This window comes from Rhipicephalus microplus, chromosome X (assembly GCF_043290135.1).
Source record: "Rhipicephalus microplus isolate Deutch F79 chromosome X, USDA_Rmic, whole genome shotgun sequence".
Classification (NCBI taxonomy): Eukaryota; Metazoa; Arthropoda; class Arachnida; order Ixodida; family Ixodidae; genus Rhipicephalus; species Rhipicephalus microplus.
The window spans coordinates 463,641,628-463,662,341 of NC_134710.1; the positions used below are offsets into that span (position 1 = coordinate 463,641,628).

The 20,714-nt window shown below is 46.7% G+C and overlaps 1 protein-coding gene across 5 annotated transcripts in view; it reads right to left on the bottom strand.

Moving 5' to 3' along the window:
- The window catches only part of LOC119160835 (TATA-box-binding protein), a 64,361-nt gene extending 45,904 nt beyond the window's left edge, over positions 1-18,457 (bottom strand). For 2 of the 5 annotated variants that reach the window (XM_075880706.1, XM_075880708.1), the window contains exon 1: positions 17,874-18,452. In XM_075880706.1, coding sequence (XP_075736821.1) covers positions 17,874-18,308 — 435 coding nt within the window. In that variant the 5' untranslated portion in view covers positions 18,309-18,452. Of the gene's footprint in view, positions 1-17,873 lie in introns of all 5 variants that reach the window. The other 3 variants (XM_075880705.1, XM_037413088.2, XM_037413089.2) reach the window with 3 other exon arrangements.
- Between the last annotated feature and the right edge of the window lie 2,257 nt (positions 18,458-20,714).

Here is a 20,714-nt window from a genome sequence, read left to right on the forward strand (position 1 = left end):
AATTCGGCTAAGAGCACCATTCCTCAGCCTCGGCCTTTTACAGTATGATTGAACTTCGTGGTATATCCAAGGAGGTATAAAAAATTGATGGAATGGAAGCTCCCGCAATGCTTTGCAAGCAGAAGTGAAGCCAGCTTTTCCCCTCAAAAGATCTCACAGAGAGGCTATTTTTCTGGTGGTGCCCACTGAGACATCAAGTGGCTTAGGTTTGTTATTTAGCAGAGACACGTATCGGTGACTCAATTTCCAATAAAGCTTGTCTTAAATTTGATGCTTACTAAAGAAAACTAGTAACATAAGGACGCACTTTGAATAATATCTGAACCGAAAAGGTTGCCACGTAAAACTCGTTGGGCGTGCGAGGAAGACGCTCCTTCCCGATCGCCTAAAGTCAACAGCTCATCATGCCCCTAGCAAACTGGCTGCTGCAGCCACCATCTTACGGTTGGCACGGCTTCACTCGTGGGCAAGAATTTCTACTCCAGCATTTTTGTAAAACATCCTTGGGTAAATCTAAGAAACCGCATTGTGTCACATCTGTGTTTGCAAATTTGTATCAAAGTGCGAGCACTTCAATTGTGTTCTCTTATAGATATGGCAAGTGAGGTATCCCCCCCCCCTCGCGAAGGAATTCGCCATTGCTGAAATTGGGCATTCACAAAAGCTTAGTCCTTGCCGCCGAGAAACGTGGAAGGTAAAAGAAGTGAGAAGCTATGAAAGATAAAGTAATAAAGACAAAAGTGTAGGAAGAGAATGAGACAGAAAAAGGCGACTGCAGATTTCCCCTGGGTGGTCAAGCCCAATAGTGCCGTCTACGTGAAGATGTACGTTGAAGGTGCACGTGAAGGTGTTAACGCCAAAGTTGTGTGGCCTCTGCTGGGGAGCTTTATAGGTCCAACACCCGGCGTCACCTCCACCCACAGGATCCCCTTCTGATAATCATGAAATGATAAACATGATAATCATGGCATAGAGGTCATGTATGGCATAATTTACGCCGCTTCGTAACCTTGTGACGATTTTAAAGTGACTTATGAACCTTCCTCATTCGTGCTTCACATATAATCGATTCCCAATGTACAATTCCCAATCTGCCAATTTTTTAAGTTCTTATTTACTCGTGTGCGTGGTCGACTCGGAAGTGAAGGCGAAGTAAAGATTGGCAAGGCCAAGATCAGTATGGAGCTAATAAATGTAATCATAACTAGCATTACACTAATTGACATTATCAGTAAGAGCTGATTAGCATGACTACTTAGCGTGCTTATGAATAACGTCGCGTTAATTGGCATACTTTAGTTAGCTCATGAACTACATGCTTTATTTAGCCTGGTCCTAGCTTTATATGGCTTCATGAACACGGCCTTTTTAAGATGCGGCGTATTTACCTCGGCCTTACCACGACTTGGTGTGATTACCTTGGTCATAACATGTTCTGGTCTAACTGGCCAAGTATACCGTCCATCCAAATTGCTAATTAGCCGGCCGCGCGTACTCGGGTGATAGAGGGCGATCATAACAAAGAAGACATAGACCCGCCGAGCAGCGTGCTGGAATGTACAGGCTGACCATGATGACAACACGTGGCCTCGGGTTTAGCTGCGGTCGTGATGTAACACGCTCGGCCAATACTGAGCTTGGAGGCTACCACGTTGGTTATTTTGAAGCAGACTTAGTGCAGGCAATAAATGCTTCCAATTGCCATTAAACCCCCCGAGCCTCTAAAATATTGCCATGAAAAGGTTCCGACCCTATTATTGCATGGGTGCACTTCTACGCTCAATGGAATGACAAATAAAGATGCCTCTGGTTTGGTAACACCGCACAGCTTAATCGACCATCCTTGGCGCGATGACTGGTTTCTTGATAACCAATGTAACGCAGAGCGCTCAAAGGTGGATTTCACGTTTTTGTACTGTTGGCTCTTTCATAAGGGGGTGTCGCCAGAGCTCGAAACTCGGGCGAAACTCTGCCAATCCTGCGCAGCATCCCTCTGCAGTGAACATTTTATCATAGATATTACAATAACGCTTAAAGCCAAAACACCGTCATGTATGAATACGTTGACTGGGATGTTTTTAGGATGATCCGAGGCGAGAAAGCTTCCCCGAATTAAAGCTATGCTGATTTAATAGACAACTTCAAGCGCGCCGTTGAAAGTGCTACAAAGAAAATAACGATGCACCTTGATGCTCCTAAAATGAACAAGGCTAGCCCACCCCTTGGACGCTAAGCATTCCCACGCAAATAGATGAAAAACGGAAAACTAAACCGTAGATTTACGGCTCAGTTAACCTCCGTTATCAAGAGTGCCACGCAGTTTATTTACGTACAGACCTACTGGAAGGTCGAGGAACGCCACAAGAGCGAGGAACGCCAACAGGCCGAAAATACAAAACAAACGCAAGCTCGGGTCGCGCGCGTGCACCAACGCTGTGGCTTGCTGTTTCTTGTTGCTTCGTCGTCGTTCGCATAGATCCCTACATTGGCCCCCGGTGAATAGCGTAGCTGACCTGGCGACTTAAGGCGCAGTCACTATAGCGGGGTCGTAATACGGCTTCAGGCGACTCGCATGCACAATTTCTCGGCCACGACGGCTAAGTCATGAGACTGTGTCAAAGGCTCAATCTCATAATTGACTGGTGACGTACGGTTGAGAATGCGGTAGGGCCCGTGGTATCGTGCCAGTAATTTCGACGAAAGGCCAGGAGTGATTGGTGTAATCCAGAGCCAAGCGAGAGCACCAGTCGTGAAAGTATAGAGATGTCGGTCGGTGTCATGCCGTAGCTTCTGGTGGCCTTGGTCCTCGGTTGTCAGTGAACGGGCCAATTGTCTGCAATCTTCTGCGTACCTGGTAACATCAGAAATCGCAGTGTACTCAGAGGAGTCGGGCGTGTATGGGAGGATAGTGTCCAGCGTGCACGATGGTTCGCGTCCGTACAACAGAAAGAAAGGGGAGAACCCTGTTGTCGCGTGCGTAGCGGTGTTATACGCATACGTGACGAATGGAAGGACAGTGTCCCAGTTGGTCTGGTTTGAAGCTGTGTACATCGTCAACATATCACCGAAAGTGCGATTAAATCGTTCTGTGAGGCCATTCGTCTGCGGGTGATATGCTGTCGCCATGCGATGAACCATGTTGCACTGAGCGAGCAACGCTTGAATGGCGTCAGACAAGAAAACACGCCCCTGGTCGCTCAAAAGTTCGTGGGAAGCACCATGGCGAAGAACAAGGTTGCGCAAGATGAAAAACGCAACTTCCCTCGCGGTTGCTGCGGGTAGTGCTGCCGTCTCCGCGTGACGCGTGAGGTGATCCACGCCGACAATTATCCACCTATTTCCAGAAGACGACGTGGGAAGTGGTCCGTATAAGTCGATACCGACGCGGTCAAACGGACGCGCTGGTCAAGGCAGAGGCTGAAGTATACCGGCAGGGCGTTGAGGTGGGACTTTACGTCGCTGGCATGCAGTACAAGCACGTACGTACTTGCGGACAAATGTGTACATGCCGCGCCAGTAGTACCGCTGACGTAGACAGTTGTACGTTTTGAGAGTGCCAGCGTGAGCGCTTTGCGGATCGTTGTGAAAAGCAGTACAAATTTCCGAGCGAATGTGGTTAGGTATCACTAACAGCCACCTCCGACCTTTAGACGTGTAATTCCGCCGATAGAGTAGGTCGTCTTGAATAGCGATATGTGTGGCTTGACGGCGGATAGTTCTTGAGACGAAATTAGCTAACGGATCAGTCAGAAAGGCGAGGAGTTGGGAAATTCACACATCTTTGTGTTGTTCCAATGCCATGTCTGTGGAAGTCGATTGGTGTTATGACAGCTGAAGAAGGTGACGAGGAGGCTGGGTCAGCCGGTAGCGGCGAGCGGGATAGCGCATCAGCGTCGGGGTGCTTGCGGCCGGATCAGTGTGCAACACGAATGTCGTATTCCTGTAGGCGAAGCGCCCAACCACCAAGGCACCCCGACGGGTCTTTGAGCGATGATAGCCAGCATAGAGCGTGGTGGTCCGTGACGACTTTGAAAGGGCGGCCATAAAGGTATGGGCGGAACTTCGTCAAAGCCCAGACAATTGCGAGGCACTCTCCGTGACGGAATAATTACACTCGGCTTTCTTGAGTGTTCGACTCGCGTAAGCAACCACGTATTCTTGGTACCCTGGTTTTTGTTGAGCCAATACAGCACCAAGACCGACACCACTGGCGTCGGTGTGGACCTCCGTAGGCGCATCAGGGTCAAAATGACGTAGTATTGGAGGCGATAGTAATAACCGCCGAAGCGCGGTGAAGGATTCGTCGCACTGTTTTGACCAAGCAGAAATGCCTTTGGAAGTTGTCGACACGTTGGTAAGAGGCGCGATGATGGAAGAGAAGTTGCGCACATATCGACGAAAGTATGAGCACAGGCCGATATACTTCAAAGCGTCTTGATGGAATTGGGCTTCGGATAGTCGGCCACGGCGCGGAGTTTCGCCGGATCCGGGAGAACACCCTCTTTGCAGACGACGTGACCGAGTATAGTGAGCTGACGTGCGGCAAAATGGCACTTCTTGATGTTAAGTTGAAGGCCAGCAGAGGTCAGACACGTGAGAATAGCACGAAGACGAACAAGGTAAGTCGAAAAGTTGCGAGAAAAAACGACAATGTCGTCTAGGTAGCAAAGGCACGTGTTCCACTTGTAGCCGCGAAGGATGGTGTCCATCATCTGTTCGAAGGTAGCTGAGGCATTGCAGAGTCCAAACGGCATGACGTTAAACTCATACAGCCCATCAGGTGTTACAAATGCAGTCTTCGATCGGTCAGGATCAGCCATTGCAACTTGCCAATATCCTGAGCGTAAGTCTAAAGAGGAGAAATATTCTGCCCCTTGCAAGCAATCGAGAGCGTCGTCGATGCGTGTCAACGGGTGCACATCCTTCCGAGTTATCTTATTGAGCCGGTGGTAGTCGACACAGAATCGGATAGACCCATCCTTTTTGCGCACAAGTACAACAGGGGACGACCAAGGGCTCTGCGATGGCTGGATGACACCACGCTTGAGCATATCGTCGACTTGTTCGTTCATAATACGGCGCTCTTCCGCTGAAACTAGATATGGTCGTTGGCGTAAGGAAGCGTGAGTACCGGTGTCAATGTGATGCGTGATGTTCGCTGTGCGACCCAAAGATGGTTGAGCGCAATCGAAGGCAGAACGGAACTCTCGAAGAAGGGACAAGAGTTCCCTTCTTTGTGTCGGCGATAGCTCAGCGGCAACAGAGGGCTGTAATGAGTCCGGCGCGGGCAGTGTGGCCACAGGTGGCGTCATAGCATTGAGCTGGAGGTGAGGTGCGTGTTTGGCGAACTCTAGAGAGCGCAAGAGGTCAACGTCTTGTATGTTACCCAAACATTCTCCGCGAAGTAAGGTAACTGGCGACGATAGCGAGTTCGCGACGAGCATGGCGGTAGCACCGGATTCCACGGTGAGTACGGCAAACGGCAGGTGTAGGCTACGGCGGCGGGTAAATACGTCAGACGGAGAGAACAAAACAGTTCTGGCAGGAGCGGCCGTACAGGTCAGGGCTACAAGGGCGGATGTTCTCGGTGCTATTTCCGTGTCTGCAACAACGACAAGTTTGTAAGATTCAGAAAGAGAATCCACCAAACAAGAGGTTGGCAGCGGTGTAAGGGCAACTTCTGCATGTGAGCAATCTATGATGGCCCGATGACGTGAAAGTCCCATCCAAGAATGACTTCGTGGGAGCAGGATGCCAGCACAAAAAATTCAATGGCATAAAGTTCACCTAGGATAATGACACGTGCAGTTCACACAGCTGTAGGTTCTATGCACTGCGAGTTGGCCGTGTGGAGCATCAGGCCCGAAAGAGGCGTCGTCACCTTTTTCAACTTGCGGCATAAGGTCTCACAGATTATGGAAACGGCGGCCCCTGTGTCGATAAGCGCTTGTGCGGCGGTCCCCTCAACATTGAGGTCAATAACGTTTTGCGGCGAGAAAGATGGAGGCCTTAAGCAGTTCGAATTGTATGCAGCTGTTGCCTCCGGAGCTGGAGCGATCAGTTTCCCTCTTCCGTAGCAGGTCGGCGACGCATGGGTGACAAGGAGCGTCGTCGGGGCGATGGTGACCGATGGTTTGCGTAGGGTCGAGGACCGTCAGTGGTGTACCTTGATGGCGTCCTAGACGACGACGCCATTGGCCTGCCCACGGTGTCGACTGGAGGGGGATCTCGGCGACAGTGGTGGGCGACGTGTCCAGCGATACCACAGGCGAAACAGATGGGCCTATTATCCGGCGTCCTCCAAGCGTCTGAGCAACGGTAAAATGAAGCTTAAGATCTCGCGTAGGGATACGGCACAGCGATTGCGGGTTGTAGGCACGACATAGGGTGGCGTGGCAGGTTGAGCATATGGCATACGCTGTTGCGTAGGCCGAGCAGCGACGGCGGCGTACGTGAGAGGCGTAGTGACTGGTGGTTGCTGATGCACCGGCGGAAGGGCTTCAGCGACTTGGGTCCGAATGACGTGTTGTAGGTCCGGTGCCAAAGCTTGCGTGGGCTCATGTGTCAGTGGCAGCAGTGACAGCTGGCACGCTACCTCTTCGCGGACGAAGTCCTTGATTGTCGAAAGGAGCGGCTGCTGATCGGTAGGATGGGCAGCTAGGTGCAAGCTTGCGAGCGTGTCTGGCGTCGTGAGGGCTTGACGAGCAATTGTGCGCTGCCTGCGCAATTCATCGAAGCTTTGACAGAGGGAAACGATGACAGCAATTGTGCGGGGATTTCTCGCGAGCGACATCTGAAAGGCGCCGTCGTCAATGCCTTTCAATATGTGCCTGATTTTTTCTTCCTCAGGCATGGTAGAGTCGATGCGGTTGCATAAATGCAACACATCTTCAATGTAGCCCGTGTAGGTCTCGCCTGGTTGCTGCGCACGGTGACGTAAACGGTGCTCGGCTTGAAGCTTGCGTGCCGCAGGTCGTCCGAAGACGTCCATAATAGCCGTCTTGAATGCAGACCACGTAGTAATGTCAGCTGCGTGGTTATTAAACCACCATTGCGCGGTGTCCGCAAGGTAGAATGTGACGTAGCCCAGCTTACTTGGGTCGTCCCATTTGTTACTTGCGCCGACTTTGTCGTACCTCGCCAACCAATCTTCGACGTCCGACTCAGTGGAGCCCGTGAAGATAGGAGGGTCTTGTTGAGGATACACGGCACCGCAAGTGACATGGACGGTCGAAGGTCCCACCTGGAGAGGCGTCTCGGTGGCCATGTTCGTGTCACGTAGAGGGGGAAGCGTACGGGAGCGAAGTTCCAGGTTTGTACGGGAGTCCACACACCTCCACCAGATGTCACGCAGTTTGTTTACGTACAGACCTACTGGAAGGCCGAGGAACGCCACAAGAACGAGGAACGCCAACAGGCCGAAAATACAAAACAAACGCAAGCTAGGGTCGCGCGCGTGCACCAACGCTGTGGCTTGCCGTTTCTTGCTGCTTCGTCGTCGTTGGCATAGTTCCCTACAACAGTAATGAGACCTACTTCGAACACCTTGCCCTCCAGCATGGGTTGACAAGGGTAACGAAGCGAATAGTCACATAGGACGAGGCACTAAGTGGCACTTCCTGAAAAACCTCCTACAAGATAACCAATCGAATAAGCACCACTAAAGTGGCAACAGACAAGCTTATCACGATGCAGATTTCTCTCGGCCTCACGAAGATGCAGACTGTCAACAACCTGGCTAGTGCCTACGTGTACAGGTCACGTATACAGGTCTAAATAGTTCAAAGTTACACGATCTGTTCACGGAGTCGGCAATCAAATATGTTCTTTTCAACCTAAACGGCTTGTCAGCCCGGGCTAAGAGTCACTATCAAACTGCTGCGGAGTTCTGATGACACGGCGATTAAAATCATTACCAAAGAAATCAACGAGATCTGGGGCACTGGTGTAGTTCCGATAGAATGGCGCACAGCAAAGGTGCTGTTAATCCCAAAACAAGGGAAGCCTCCGCCCTCGAATAACTTACGCCAGATCTCGCTCACATCGCGCATTGAAAAAGTGTCCAAACATGCAGTGCACGATCGTAATACAGGCCACATTCAAAACTACGATAATTTTAGGCACAACCTCATTAATTTCAGGAAAGCGTTCTCCACGCAAGAGACTACACTACTAATTTAGAGGGCAGTACTTGAGAACTGCTCTCGCGTTTTTAAAGGAATACTTGCGCTCCACCTTGCCAAGGCATTCGATGCAGTCTCGCATGACCTTACTTTCGTAGAAACTGCTTTTTCCAATCTAAAATAAAAGTTCTACATTTTTACCTTCTCTTTCCTCTAAACAGAAAAGCAAACCTGCGCCTTGGTACGAACTGGAGTGCGACCTATTAGCCAGGCAATTGTGGCACTCCTCAGGGGTCAGTCTCGTCCCATCTTCTGGTCAATATAGCTATGCACAGTCAATCGAACAAACTTGTTATGAATCAGAATTGACATTCATGCTGATGACATTACAATCTGGTTCCTGGGAGTTTCGCTTGCAGACTTGAAACAACATCTACAAGTGGCTATAACCATAACGGAATATTTCGAGTTTGAAACAGGACTGAAGTTATCGCCGGCGTAATCTCAACTTTCAACTATTCAGACAGCAAAGGCAAGGAGTCTGAAACTTTGAACCTCTGGAGGCACTACAAGTTTAACATAAGCCCAGCAAGGCTCTTCTATTTTAAGGGTAAGTTCCTGTTTAAAAAGATTGCAATTTCTAAAGAATGCTAAAAGCTGCAGCTCTGAAGCGATTAACAAAATTGATGCGCAGGCTAACTTACTCATGTTTATGGTCAATAGCAAAAAAAAGGAGAGCTCCAAGAAGAGAATCTGTTCGAAGAAGACATTCTGGTTTTTCACGCCTTTTTTTATCAGCCACGTTTTCACACAACTCCCTACGTCAAGTTCAGTAAGGTACATGCTCATTAGAACCGGTCTTAAGAAGCTGGCTGCATCGACTACCGCAATCTACCTGCACGGAGCAGCTGTTAGACCTGTCATTGCACATCAATGTAATAACTAATCAAGGCCCACTTTGCGAAACATGTCTCTAGATTATCCTCGACCAGGGCGGCAAATAAAATTCTTGACGAAGCAAGTATTTCATCCTTGGTTTCGCCGCAAAATTTACACCCTCTCTACAGAAGCAAACACAAGCATAAAATTGGCAGTGGCTTAGCTCGGCTATGCCAGGATATACGTAGCGTTAGCAAAGGTTCAGCTGATTATTCTTAACTTTCCAGAGTGTCTAGGATTAGCTTGATTATCATGCTTACTGCTGCTTCGATGACACACGTATATTTATTTTCCCGGGCAACTACTTCGGGATCCGATGAATTAAGCTTCTCCGCTCTACTGCACCATTGAGCAGCATTTGCACTCTCCTTCTCCATGGCTATACCACAGTGGCAAATGCCAGTCAGAGGCGCTATCAAGCGGCTCGGACTAGCGTTTGCCACTGTGGTGTCAGATGGCGACTGCACAGGGAAGGCGCGCGTGTCGGCGTTCATATGTCTACCAAGGCTATGACGGCACTCCTCTGAAAGGCGCACACCGGCGGCGGCGAGTCGCGCGCGGCCGCGGCCGAGTGCGAGGGATGTGCCGGCTCTGGTGCGTGACACCGCTGATCATCTGCGCAGCGCATCGAATTGCGCACACATCGGCGGCGAGCCGCGCGCGGCGGAGTATAATTGCGCATGTGCATACCAGTGCCACACGAAATTGGCTCAGCGAGGCCAGTGTAGCTAACGCTACAACAGTGCAATTGATTCTGATATACATCCACCTTACCTACAACAATGGTTGGAGAGTCACTCGTGCAAAGGCTATTTCCAAATGAGTGAGCCAAGATATGGCAGCAGTTTTGTTCATCGATGCAACCCAATACGGGAGAAAAGAAACATTAGCTATAACAGTTCTTGACGCATGAGGAACACTAGTTAATGGAGAATCAGCGCAAACAAAACATGAACAGGAGAGGGGGACGGGGTGAGGAGACCATCATAGCGCTGGCCGTCCATACGACTAAACAGCCCGTCACAGTCTACACGCATTCGCGGACGGCGGTCAGAGCAAACTCGATCGAATGTTTTGATATGCTAGCACTATTCACAAATTTATGCACGGAGAAATAAAATGAACGGTCAACACACCTCGTAGTTCGCTGCTCACGTCAAAAGTATCTGAAGATGCCATCCAGATGAGTGAGCTCATTCTCCAGAGCGAGAGACCAAGTATCACGCTAAAAATACAAGACCAGCTCATTTACAAGACTTCCTAACTAGGGACCTTTTAACAACAATAAATAAAATCTCTTCTCACCATAGGCACAGTAGGCAGGAATTCCCTCCACTGAGCCCCGAATTAACGTAGCCCATCAGTTACCCTCACTCTTTTTCAGACACGCACTCCATCTTATTAATGGGGCTTTCAATTGGTCCAATCCAATTCCACTGTCGCACTCCAAAAGCAGGCACAAAACCTGCTCTTTCGACCTGGCTGATCTCACTGTGCCCATTTACTTTCTGGATGCAAAGGTTTCTTGATACCAGGTTCGTACGTTTTAAAACTGGTGAAAGTTATTTAAGCTATAGAAAGTTCTGGCGTTATAGCTTTGTATAGGCAAACTCCCGTTCAAACAGGAGATTCACTGAACATTGTGACGCAAAGCTGGAGGACGTATTTTGTTTTCACTGTGTACTCTGGAAAATCGGTGCTATGAAAATATTTTAAACGGTTCTAACTTCAGCACAACTAGTCTTACGTTTTGGGGTTAAAACATGTCTGCCAAAGTTTTACAAATGAAATCCAGACGTTTTCAATTCAGTAATTGTGCTGCGATTTAATGTGAACATTACGCCTGCCTCGGCGAAAGTCTAGGTGATTTGACAGAATTGCGCATTCTGCAACAAAATATTTCACATGAATCTGTCAAACAATCGCTTTACATATTGGGAAAGTAAACAGAATATTACGTCCGCACACATGATTTTGCAAATGCTGAGATGTTATTTAAATTAATGGAAAACAATGCACAGATTGCTTCTCAGCAGTCACCAACATTACACAGTCGCAAACCCTAATTTGAGGGAAATTCTTGCCCGAACTACTGCCGCGTCACCAAGGGTAATGTTGATAACTGCAAGAGGCGAGCACCGCAGAGATCAACGTTTGTAAAACAAACGCCATGGTCAAAACAAACTTTTTTCGATGGCGCATTCAACTAGCGATGTGCCCCTCACAACATCCTTCACCTAACTGAGGCGACCACTGGTCTCACGCGTCATGTCTACCTAGAGGTTGAAGCTCAATGATTGATTGATTTATTTATTTATTTGTAGGGTTTAACGTCCCAAAACCACCATTTGATTATGAGAGACGCCGTAGTGGAGGGCTCCAGAAATTTTGACCACCTGGGGTTCTTTAACGTGCACTCAAATCTGAGCACACGGGCCTACAACGTTTCCGCCTCCATCGGAAATGCTGCCACCACAGCCGGGATTTGATCCCGCGACCTGCGGGTCAGCAGCCGAGTACCTTAGCCACTAGACCACCGTGGCGGAGCAGGTTGATGCTCAAGGGCAATGAACTGAAAGGAGAACAGATTTACGAAGTGGCTATCTAAAGTGGTACTTGCGAAGCTACAGCAGCTACGATGCTGCGTTATGACACAATTTCACAGAAATAAGAATTTCCGCAGTTAACCTCTACCGCCTACACCTTACCTCACGGTGAAACGGAGCACCAAAATTAAATTATTGCGAAAAAAATAAAACTTGACAACAAAACCTTGCGACCGAGCAAGTACGCGAGAAGAACTAAGGGCAGCAGTGATAGTCTACGGGGAGCACATTTGAGAAATTTTGCGGGAATAAATAATGCTACTGCATGCGTGCACGCTGTTTGGCACAACCGCTAAAACGCTGCGGGATAGAATAACCCCCGCGCATGAGAAACCCTCATATCCCTTAATCATCCGCGAACTTAACCCAATTATGCGGCTATGGTGTATTTGTGGTGACACTATGACATATATATGCGGAAATTATTTTCATTTATCTAAGGAAAAACTTGTTCTTGGTTCCCCCCCCCCCCCTCGTCAGTTGCCGACGCTAAAATGAAACCCACCCTAAGCGGCATCGCGACACAAACCTGTTTTTCAATTTGCGTACGACTAAGCGCGGACACCGTTGGCAGTAGCAAAAGTAAATTTTAATTGTTTTTTTACCAGAAAGGTTCTCGGTGCTGTTTTCGTCATTCATATGCAGCTCGAGACAAGCGAAATGCGAATGCAAACGACGGAATAGCGTACTAGGCAAGCGCATGTTATATAAGCTGGCAACAGCGGGCGTCGAAGAGTCCTTCCTTGCAGGACATCACCGACGCACCAGGTGGCGCTACCTTAACTTCCTAGGGTAATACCAACTAAAAGGTGACCCAAACATTTGAGACGCGCGAGAATTACTCTCATGTTTGTATAAGAAGAACTGCTTTGGTCTTTTTTTGTTTGAAAATAGAAAATCGTTTTTATCGGCTCCTTCTGTCAGCTTTCTGATTGTGATTTCGAGTTGCCGTACATTCACAGATTGACAGGTTCGAGGCACGACAGGCACTATCAACGTAAACAGAGTTAATTACTGTCAGGGAGATGAGCTTGTTAACACAGTTCATGTTGACTATGATGGGAGTGGTACCGAAAAAATAAACCTTGTGGTATATCTGTTTAACGGACAAATCTTCGCGAGAGCACTATGCCGAGACGTACTTGAAACGTTCTATTGCATAGGAAACCACATTGGCAGTTTAGCATTTATCCGCAGATCTCGAACTCCGCAAGGTCTTTTTGAATTCCACTTTGCCTAGTCGTGTCAAGCACCTTCAAGAAGGTAGAGAACACCGAGAGAAAATACTGCTTACGTACAAACGCGTCCGGTATTACTCGTTCCAGTCTGGCGAGATAATTTGCAGTTGATCAGCCTTTTGCGTGTCGGCACTGGCATAAGCCTATTAGGTATGTGCTCCAAGAAGCGAGTCAAGCATGAGATGCATTCGCAAGTTTTTGCGAGACAGCTTGTAAATGCACGGAGCCTGCACAGACTTCGCGATTGAAGAAGGACTTGGACAGCATGCGTGCCGCACGGCAAAAGCGAATGTAACGACAGCGTCCAGAGCTCGCGGCGATAAGAGGCGTGCACTGGTGAGCCATTTCGACTGGCGCACGAAAGCGTGGAAGCATAACGCAATGGTGAACCACATGCTAGAAAGTTGGTGACCGGAAGGAGCGGTTCTGCTGCTTCTTCGCCTTGCTTTGATACACAATGCAACACACGGGTCCCGCGAGCACCCAAGAGCGCCATTGCATGAGCATACGGCCACGCGCTCCGAGTGTTCTATTTTAATCGCCGAGTGCTGCACATATAGATAACACCTCAAACGATTTCTTGAGAACGGTTTGCTACGCAAGCTACTGCACTTCGATCATGAACGAATACATGTTTTACATTGCAAATGTGAACCACCTGTCTGGAAACACTTGCAATTCCCAGATTTACGGGCATTTTTTCCATGATGTGTACCTTTTGCTGAGTATTCCCGTCGAGCGGAAAACGATTTTACAAGAGTTTTTGTCGAAACATTCAAAAGCATTATTACCGTTGCATGCGTTCAGTTTTTGTTACAATCGTGTCATCAGCAAGTGTAACAAGGTTTCATGAGGTAGGTGTCAAGACAAAAAAAACAGGATATCCCATTTGAGTTATCAGTAGAGCTTGCGAAATAGTGGCAAAACAGTGAATGTTAGGCTAAAGAGAACAGCTGATGGCAATCGCACTATCACAAGAAAATATTCAGCAGATATTTTTGGATGCATATGTTATCGCACCGAATATACAATATGACTAAGAGGTAACATGTTGACCTCTTCAGCGCTGGCCACAAGTTGCAACAGGTATGTCCAGCCATGAACAGAGCATTAAATAAAGAGAAGAGAGACAAGCGGCTTATGTGTGCCCTTAGACATAAGAAAAAGTGTACATATTCAAAACTAATATTGTAAACAATTCATATTCTTGTGTTAATATTGGCTTAGAGCAAGCTGGAAGGTGTGTTAACGTTAGGATCTAAGGACACGTTCAAAACATTAAAAACAGCACAGGTTCTCAATTTGTCTTTATTGTTGCCAGAGCGCCTGTAACCTAAGTTTATATAGCACAAATTTTTCATCGGCGCATGGATCAGCGCACGCGGTAGCTTATGGAAGCCTTTTACAAGTCTCTCGCATGTCAAGATTGCATCAACCAACCTTCGGCAGCTTTATCGAAGGGAGAAGTGTGATAATTCAAGGATTGTTTTCATCATGTTCATGTATAATCAGCGACTGGTTCCTTCGTTACTATGGTTACATTAGGCACGCGTAATGGTTCCTTATAATCATTCTTTCGTTGATATATTTATTCTGGTCATTTCAAATAATTTTAGTTGCGTGTCAGCGCCGTTGTCTGTCGTTTCTTTCGTTCGTGTTTGTTCTTTCAAGCCATCTATTACTTTTTCTTTAATTCGTCTGTACTTGCGCGCCGTCTATTAGTTAAACAGTGAACTATTCTTTTTTTTATAGCTCGTCTGTACACACGTGTGTTAGCGAGGCTATATGAAAGTAACGGACCATTTATGAGAAGAAAGCACGGGCGAGAAGTGTTTAACTGAAGTGTAGCAATTACTATAATAATTGGAATGAATTGGACGTCAACAGAGACGCACTCTTTCCGTAGGTAATGCCAGAAGCCACAGTCTTCCTAATCGATCCCCAACAAAGTCTCTACCAATTCAGCACCAATGTAGGGCATGGCCCCTCTTCTTTGGTGGGAATTTCTGCACCTTTAACCCCTGGTAGTGTCGTACACCTCCACTCGTAGCCAAATGGCAAGTGCGGAACACTTTCTAGCCGAGGGCGTAATGTGGAACGCAATATTTTGCATGAAGTGGCAACTTCATGCAAAATATTGCATGCCACATTACGGTGCCATGTAGAAGTTTCTGCGCTGTTTTCGCAGAAACTTCTACATGGTACCTTCATCCCTTAAGAAGCTTCTTTACAGTACCTACATTCGGCCATCACTTGAATACGCATCATCCATCTGGGATCCTGGTGGCACTACACTAACACATGAGTTGGAAGCAGTCCAGAATCGTTCAGTTCGCTTTATCTTGTCCAATTATACCCGTACGGCCAGTGTTACACTAATGAAATCTCAGCTCAACCTTCCTAAACTCGCCATTCGGCGTAAAATAGCCCCGCTAAGTCTCTTTCAGAAGCTTTATCATAACAATAGCCTTCGGGAACATTTAATTAAACCTCCCTTATTCATATCACCCAGAATCGATCATCCACAAAAAGTTCATGTTCCTCAATGCAGAACCACAACCCATTTGCACGCTTTCATTCCGAGAACTACATCTCAATGAAATCTGCTCCCACGATCAGCTACCACAATCACCGACACATCAAGTTTTAAGGTTTTTGTACAAAACTTGTTTGGCGCTACTTGATTTCTGCGTTGTGTTATATATGTGTATATATGGATGTATGTATGTGTATATGTGTCATGTCGTTTTTGTTTGTTTTTGTTGTTTTTGAGAGTGTGTTGTTCTTTGCTTAGTGCTTGAACATCTACTACCTGCATTATCGCTACTGCTACGTTGCCTTTGTTGACGTAGTTTATATATAACGTAATTCTGTATTATTCTGCCAATTATTGAAATTTTGTTCTTGTATATATTTATCAAGTGTTTCCAATTTTTACATGTAACATGCCCCTCCCCTCTGTAATGTGAAAACCCTGAGGGTATAATAAATAAATAAATAAAACCAATTCCAGAAACCATGCAAGTCTCATGGGCTTAAAGCTAGGATCTGTCGGAACGAGAGCCTGGCTCGCCCTTCCTTATTAGCACTATATAGCAAAATAAACTAAAGAACGAACCAACAAAGACACTTTATACATTCTTATTAAATCTAGTGTCGTGATTGCCACATCAAACGCATTGAAATTAAAAAGCAAGAGGAAACATCCACGAGAGGGAATCAGCGTCAGCGCAAGAGTGCGGCCGCTCATCATCATCTTTACATATCATTCCTTGCACAATTTCCCCACGTTCATTGATTCATAAGTGGGGTTTAACGTTCCAAAACCACCATATGATTATTAGAGACGCCGTAGTGGAGGGCTCCGGAAATTTCGACCACCTGGGGTTCTTTAACGTGTGCCCTAATCTGAGCACACGGGCCTACAACATTTCCGCCTCCATCGGAAATGCAGCCGCCGCAGCCGGGATAGGACGGATAGAATCACAGTTGTCTAGAGCAGCGGGGCGCGTGGTTCTCGACAATGTTTTGGTGTTACACTTTCCATCTCACGTTAACTGAAAGCTTTGGTTCATGTTTGAATTACAGCACATGAGCCTAGCATGCGGTGTGACCATGTTTCTGTTTCTGGTCTTTATGGCTTCGGTACTTCCATATTTCTGCAGAAAACAGCAGGGGCTGGCTGAGCGCTTTACAAAAAAGTGATTCCGTCAGTATACGGACAGCACATCACACAGTACAAGATACTGTCGCATTTCGTCTTCATCAAAAGGCGACTGCCGCTTCCGGGTTCGAACCCGCAACCATCGATCAGCAGCCGACTATCCTCACCGCCACATTGCCGCGGTGGACTTGAATGTGCTTTTTGAACATCGTATAGGTATGTCGAAACTTGAGGATACTGGTAGTAACAGTTAAGAAATAATAATGCCCTAATTATATAATAATAATAATAATAATAATAATAATAATAATATTTATTATTATTATTATTATTATTATTATTATTATTATTATTATTATTATTATTATTATTATTATTATTATTATTATTATTATTATTATTATTATTATTATTATTATTATTATTATTATTATTATTATTATTATTATTATTATTATTATTATTATGAACAATAATGATAAATATAGTATTACGAATAACAAGATTGGTTTGGGGTTTTACTTCCTAAACCACGATGCCCCCATGACGAATGCTTTATGCATGGCTCCGAAAATTAAGAGGGCTTGTTTATTGTGCATCCGAATGTAAGCACATGCACCTCGACCATTGCGCTTCCATCAAATTGTGGCCGCCACAACCGGGATTCAATCCCGCGTGACCTGCTGGTCAGCAGACAAACACCATAACCTCCAAACCACCGACGCGGAAAAGTGGAATCGAACATCCATGGCTACAGTTGGTGGCCGTGTTTTTACTGAATAAAATCTGTTTGCATTGTGAGCGCAGCCTTATCGAAAGCTTCTAAAGCAATAAAGATAGCTCGCAGGAATTACGAGACAACCCCCAGAAGGCAGTGGCTACATGCTAATGGGCCGGTTACATAAAAAATGTGCAAAGAGCGAGTGCCAATTTTAGGTGCCCAGACCAAACTAACTCAAGTTCCCAGATTACTGGAAACTCGGTTCATAGCACGTAGCACATTATAAAAAATATGTTAATTATGCACTAAGAAGAATGCTCCTGCTTCTACTGTTTGCCTTCTGAAGTGTTTGTACTAGCCTATAATGTTACTGCGTGCACGAAAACGGGGCAGCGTAGAGCCGCAGAATACCGCGCCAATTGAGATATTTTAGGCAATTTGAAATTGCAAAGCTGTATAAACTCCGAAAAGATAACAGACCGAGGAACCCTTTTCGCTCGGAAGGCCGCCCTCATAAGCAAGTGGACAACGTCATCAATCAGTGCAAGGCACCTTCTTTAGAGAAGCCCAAATAACACATACCTGCAGCTTTGTCACTGGTTCCGATATCAGGCTGACAGTTATGGGTGCCACTGGCACCGGAGCCGTGACGGTGGAGGCACGCTGGACGATTCCGTCACTCCGTTGTCCGTTTTCTGCAGCTTCCAGTAACAGTGGCCCAGTCTCGGGCGTCTCTGTAATAAAAACGTCTTCAGTCGCGTTCGAGACCTCAGGAGCGACTGAAAGGTTCGAAGGCGTCGTAACTGCCTCCGAGGCCGAGGATGGCTCCGTAAACTGCAAAGCGAGTTCTTGCAGGTGCCGCTGCTCAGCCGCGTCAAAAACTGCAGACGGCGTCGAGTGACCAACGCTCAACAGCACACTCTCAGCATCATGGACCTCTGGCTTCAACTTGGAAGTCGCTGACCTTGCGGAAAAGGCGATGCTTGGGTTTGCAGCATCTGCCTGTCCTGCGCTCATGTCACTACACTATCACCGGGCGCAGCCCCTACCGGCGATGGGATCAGCTCTGAAACGCCGGCGGTACTAGGATCACCGAAAATTCTAGGCTCGTCGACCGTCCGTTCTGGCTAGCTACTGTGCCACTGATTCCATCGGCGCATGCTCACCTCCAGCCTTGCTGCGGCATGTGTTCACGCAGATAAATGCAGATAGTGCGGCACGCGGCTGGTCTCCGTCATCTATGATTTCAATTGGGCTGTTCGGTAACGCTGATTTTTATCGACATGTGGCATATTAAGATTTGACATATTAGGGCTTTTCTTATTGCTGTAGACAAAAGGTTTTGTATATCGCGCATAAATAAAAATTCTTGGGGAAACAAATGCAATTTGTAAACCACAACAATCGCTTCACCCTTGAATATCACTTTTAAGAATATTGATATTTGTTCCTCAATGTCGCACTTCAATCGTAGCGCACCTACCCTGTTAGTAAAAGATGTTGCTGCGACATTAGAGGAATGTTTTGAATGTTGTGCAACGTTGGACAACTTATAGTAACATTTCTGTAACATTTACGTTGCCGAACATTGACATTGCTTTCCACCGATGTTGATGAAACATTACCAAACAATGTGAACGCGACAACGGCAATGAACAACGCTGCAGCATTATCTCGTCAACGTACCTTCAACATTCACTGCGAAAAACGTGCATCTGCACTCAGCAAGAAGGATGTGCACACAAAAAAGATGAAAAGTACCGTAAAACCACCGCTTGTGTCTTTAGGCTGTGAAATACGGTCCAAGATTTGTTTGCTGCGATCCCAATACTTTCTTCAAGCGCATCGCATGCGCCATCTTTTTTTTTATGCTCTTTCAGCTTTCGCGACTTGCCACCGCACGATCATGAGCAGGTATTGAAGCAGAAGCGAAGAATGAACGAGAAAACCATCTGCCAAATTAATCGCGCAAAGCGAGTTAGCATGCTAACTTCCCCGATTCTGGCTATTATATAGCACACGATGCAACCGTCTCTCGATGGTCGCCTCATTAAAATGAATGGCATGCGACAAATTGTAGCCATAGCTAACTTTTTCTGTATTATTGTTGCCTGTTTTAGCATTAGTGAAGTGAAAACTACATCTCTACGTAGCCTCAGAGAAGTTTTTATTACTAAAAGATTTACTCACTTGAACCAATAAATCGTGTGCTTCGTGATATAAAACTCTTTATAACCTGTTTATTTCAGAATAGGTTGTAGCAGGCAACGAAATATTTTGTTTTTAATACTCTCATGGGCATCTTATACGCCATTGTTGTGCCATTTGCACGCAGCGGACGTTTCAGACGTAATCAAGGGAAGTTACGTCTAGACAAAAGCGCAGTCAACTAAATGCGAACTCACTCAAGCCAGCAAAAGCAACTGTTTAGAATCATTTCTTTTGCCTAAAGTATTTTATAAGCATACGTTTCAAGCAGATACTCGCATTAAACGTTACACCACTAAAGTGGCCCACTCCAACGCTGGCCGTACGCCCGCCACTCAAAAACACGTTTTCTACCTCTCTTGTGTGGCCCATGTATCTAGGCACCCACCATGCAAGCTATTTCCCTCTGTTCCGACTTCAACCATACAATAAGGTTCAACATTTGAGAAGTTCTTACTCCGCGATGGAGCCCTGCAGCATTGGCACTCGTGGCGAGTCCCGATTTTAGTGTTTATTTGTCGAGCTCTGTCTGTTGACTGTATGAACTTGCACCTACTCTTTGCATGCAATGAAGCTCATGGAGCGTCAAGCTCCTACTCAGACCATAATTCATATGTAGTCATGCAATGAATTCGTGACCCGGTTAAGGGCAGCTGCTTAGGAGGAGCAGGCACAGATTCCCCGCTGCGGTGGTCTAGTGGCTAAGGCACTCGGCTGCTGACCCACAGATCATGAGATTAAATCGCGGCTGCGGTGGCTGCACTGAGGATGGAGGCGAAAATGCTGTAGGACTGTGTGCTCAGATTTGGGTGCAGGTTTAAGAACGCCAGGTGGTCGAAATTGCCGGAGCCCACCACTACGGTGTCTGTCATAATCACATGGTAACTTTGGGACACTAAACCCCACATATCAATCAAGTAAATTAAACAAGCACATAAACACTGACATCGTGTGGACGCAATTTGAGTTTGCGCGCTGTGGCAGGCCGTAGTTTGATACCTGAGGTGCCATTCTGGACTATGTCGAAATTCGCCATGTCGAAAAATTCTGCCACACTGGTTTGATTGGTTATTTGAGGTTGTTCGCGTGTCGGCGCGTCATATCGTAACGACACAGAAATTTGCGATAACGTAATGCAATAAAAATTGGCTATTTTCTTCCTAAGTATGGCTTCACTGTGCTTTCGGGTTGTATAAACAAAAGTTTAGAATAAAT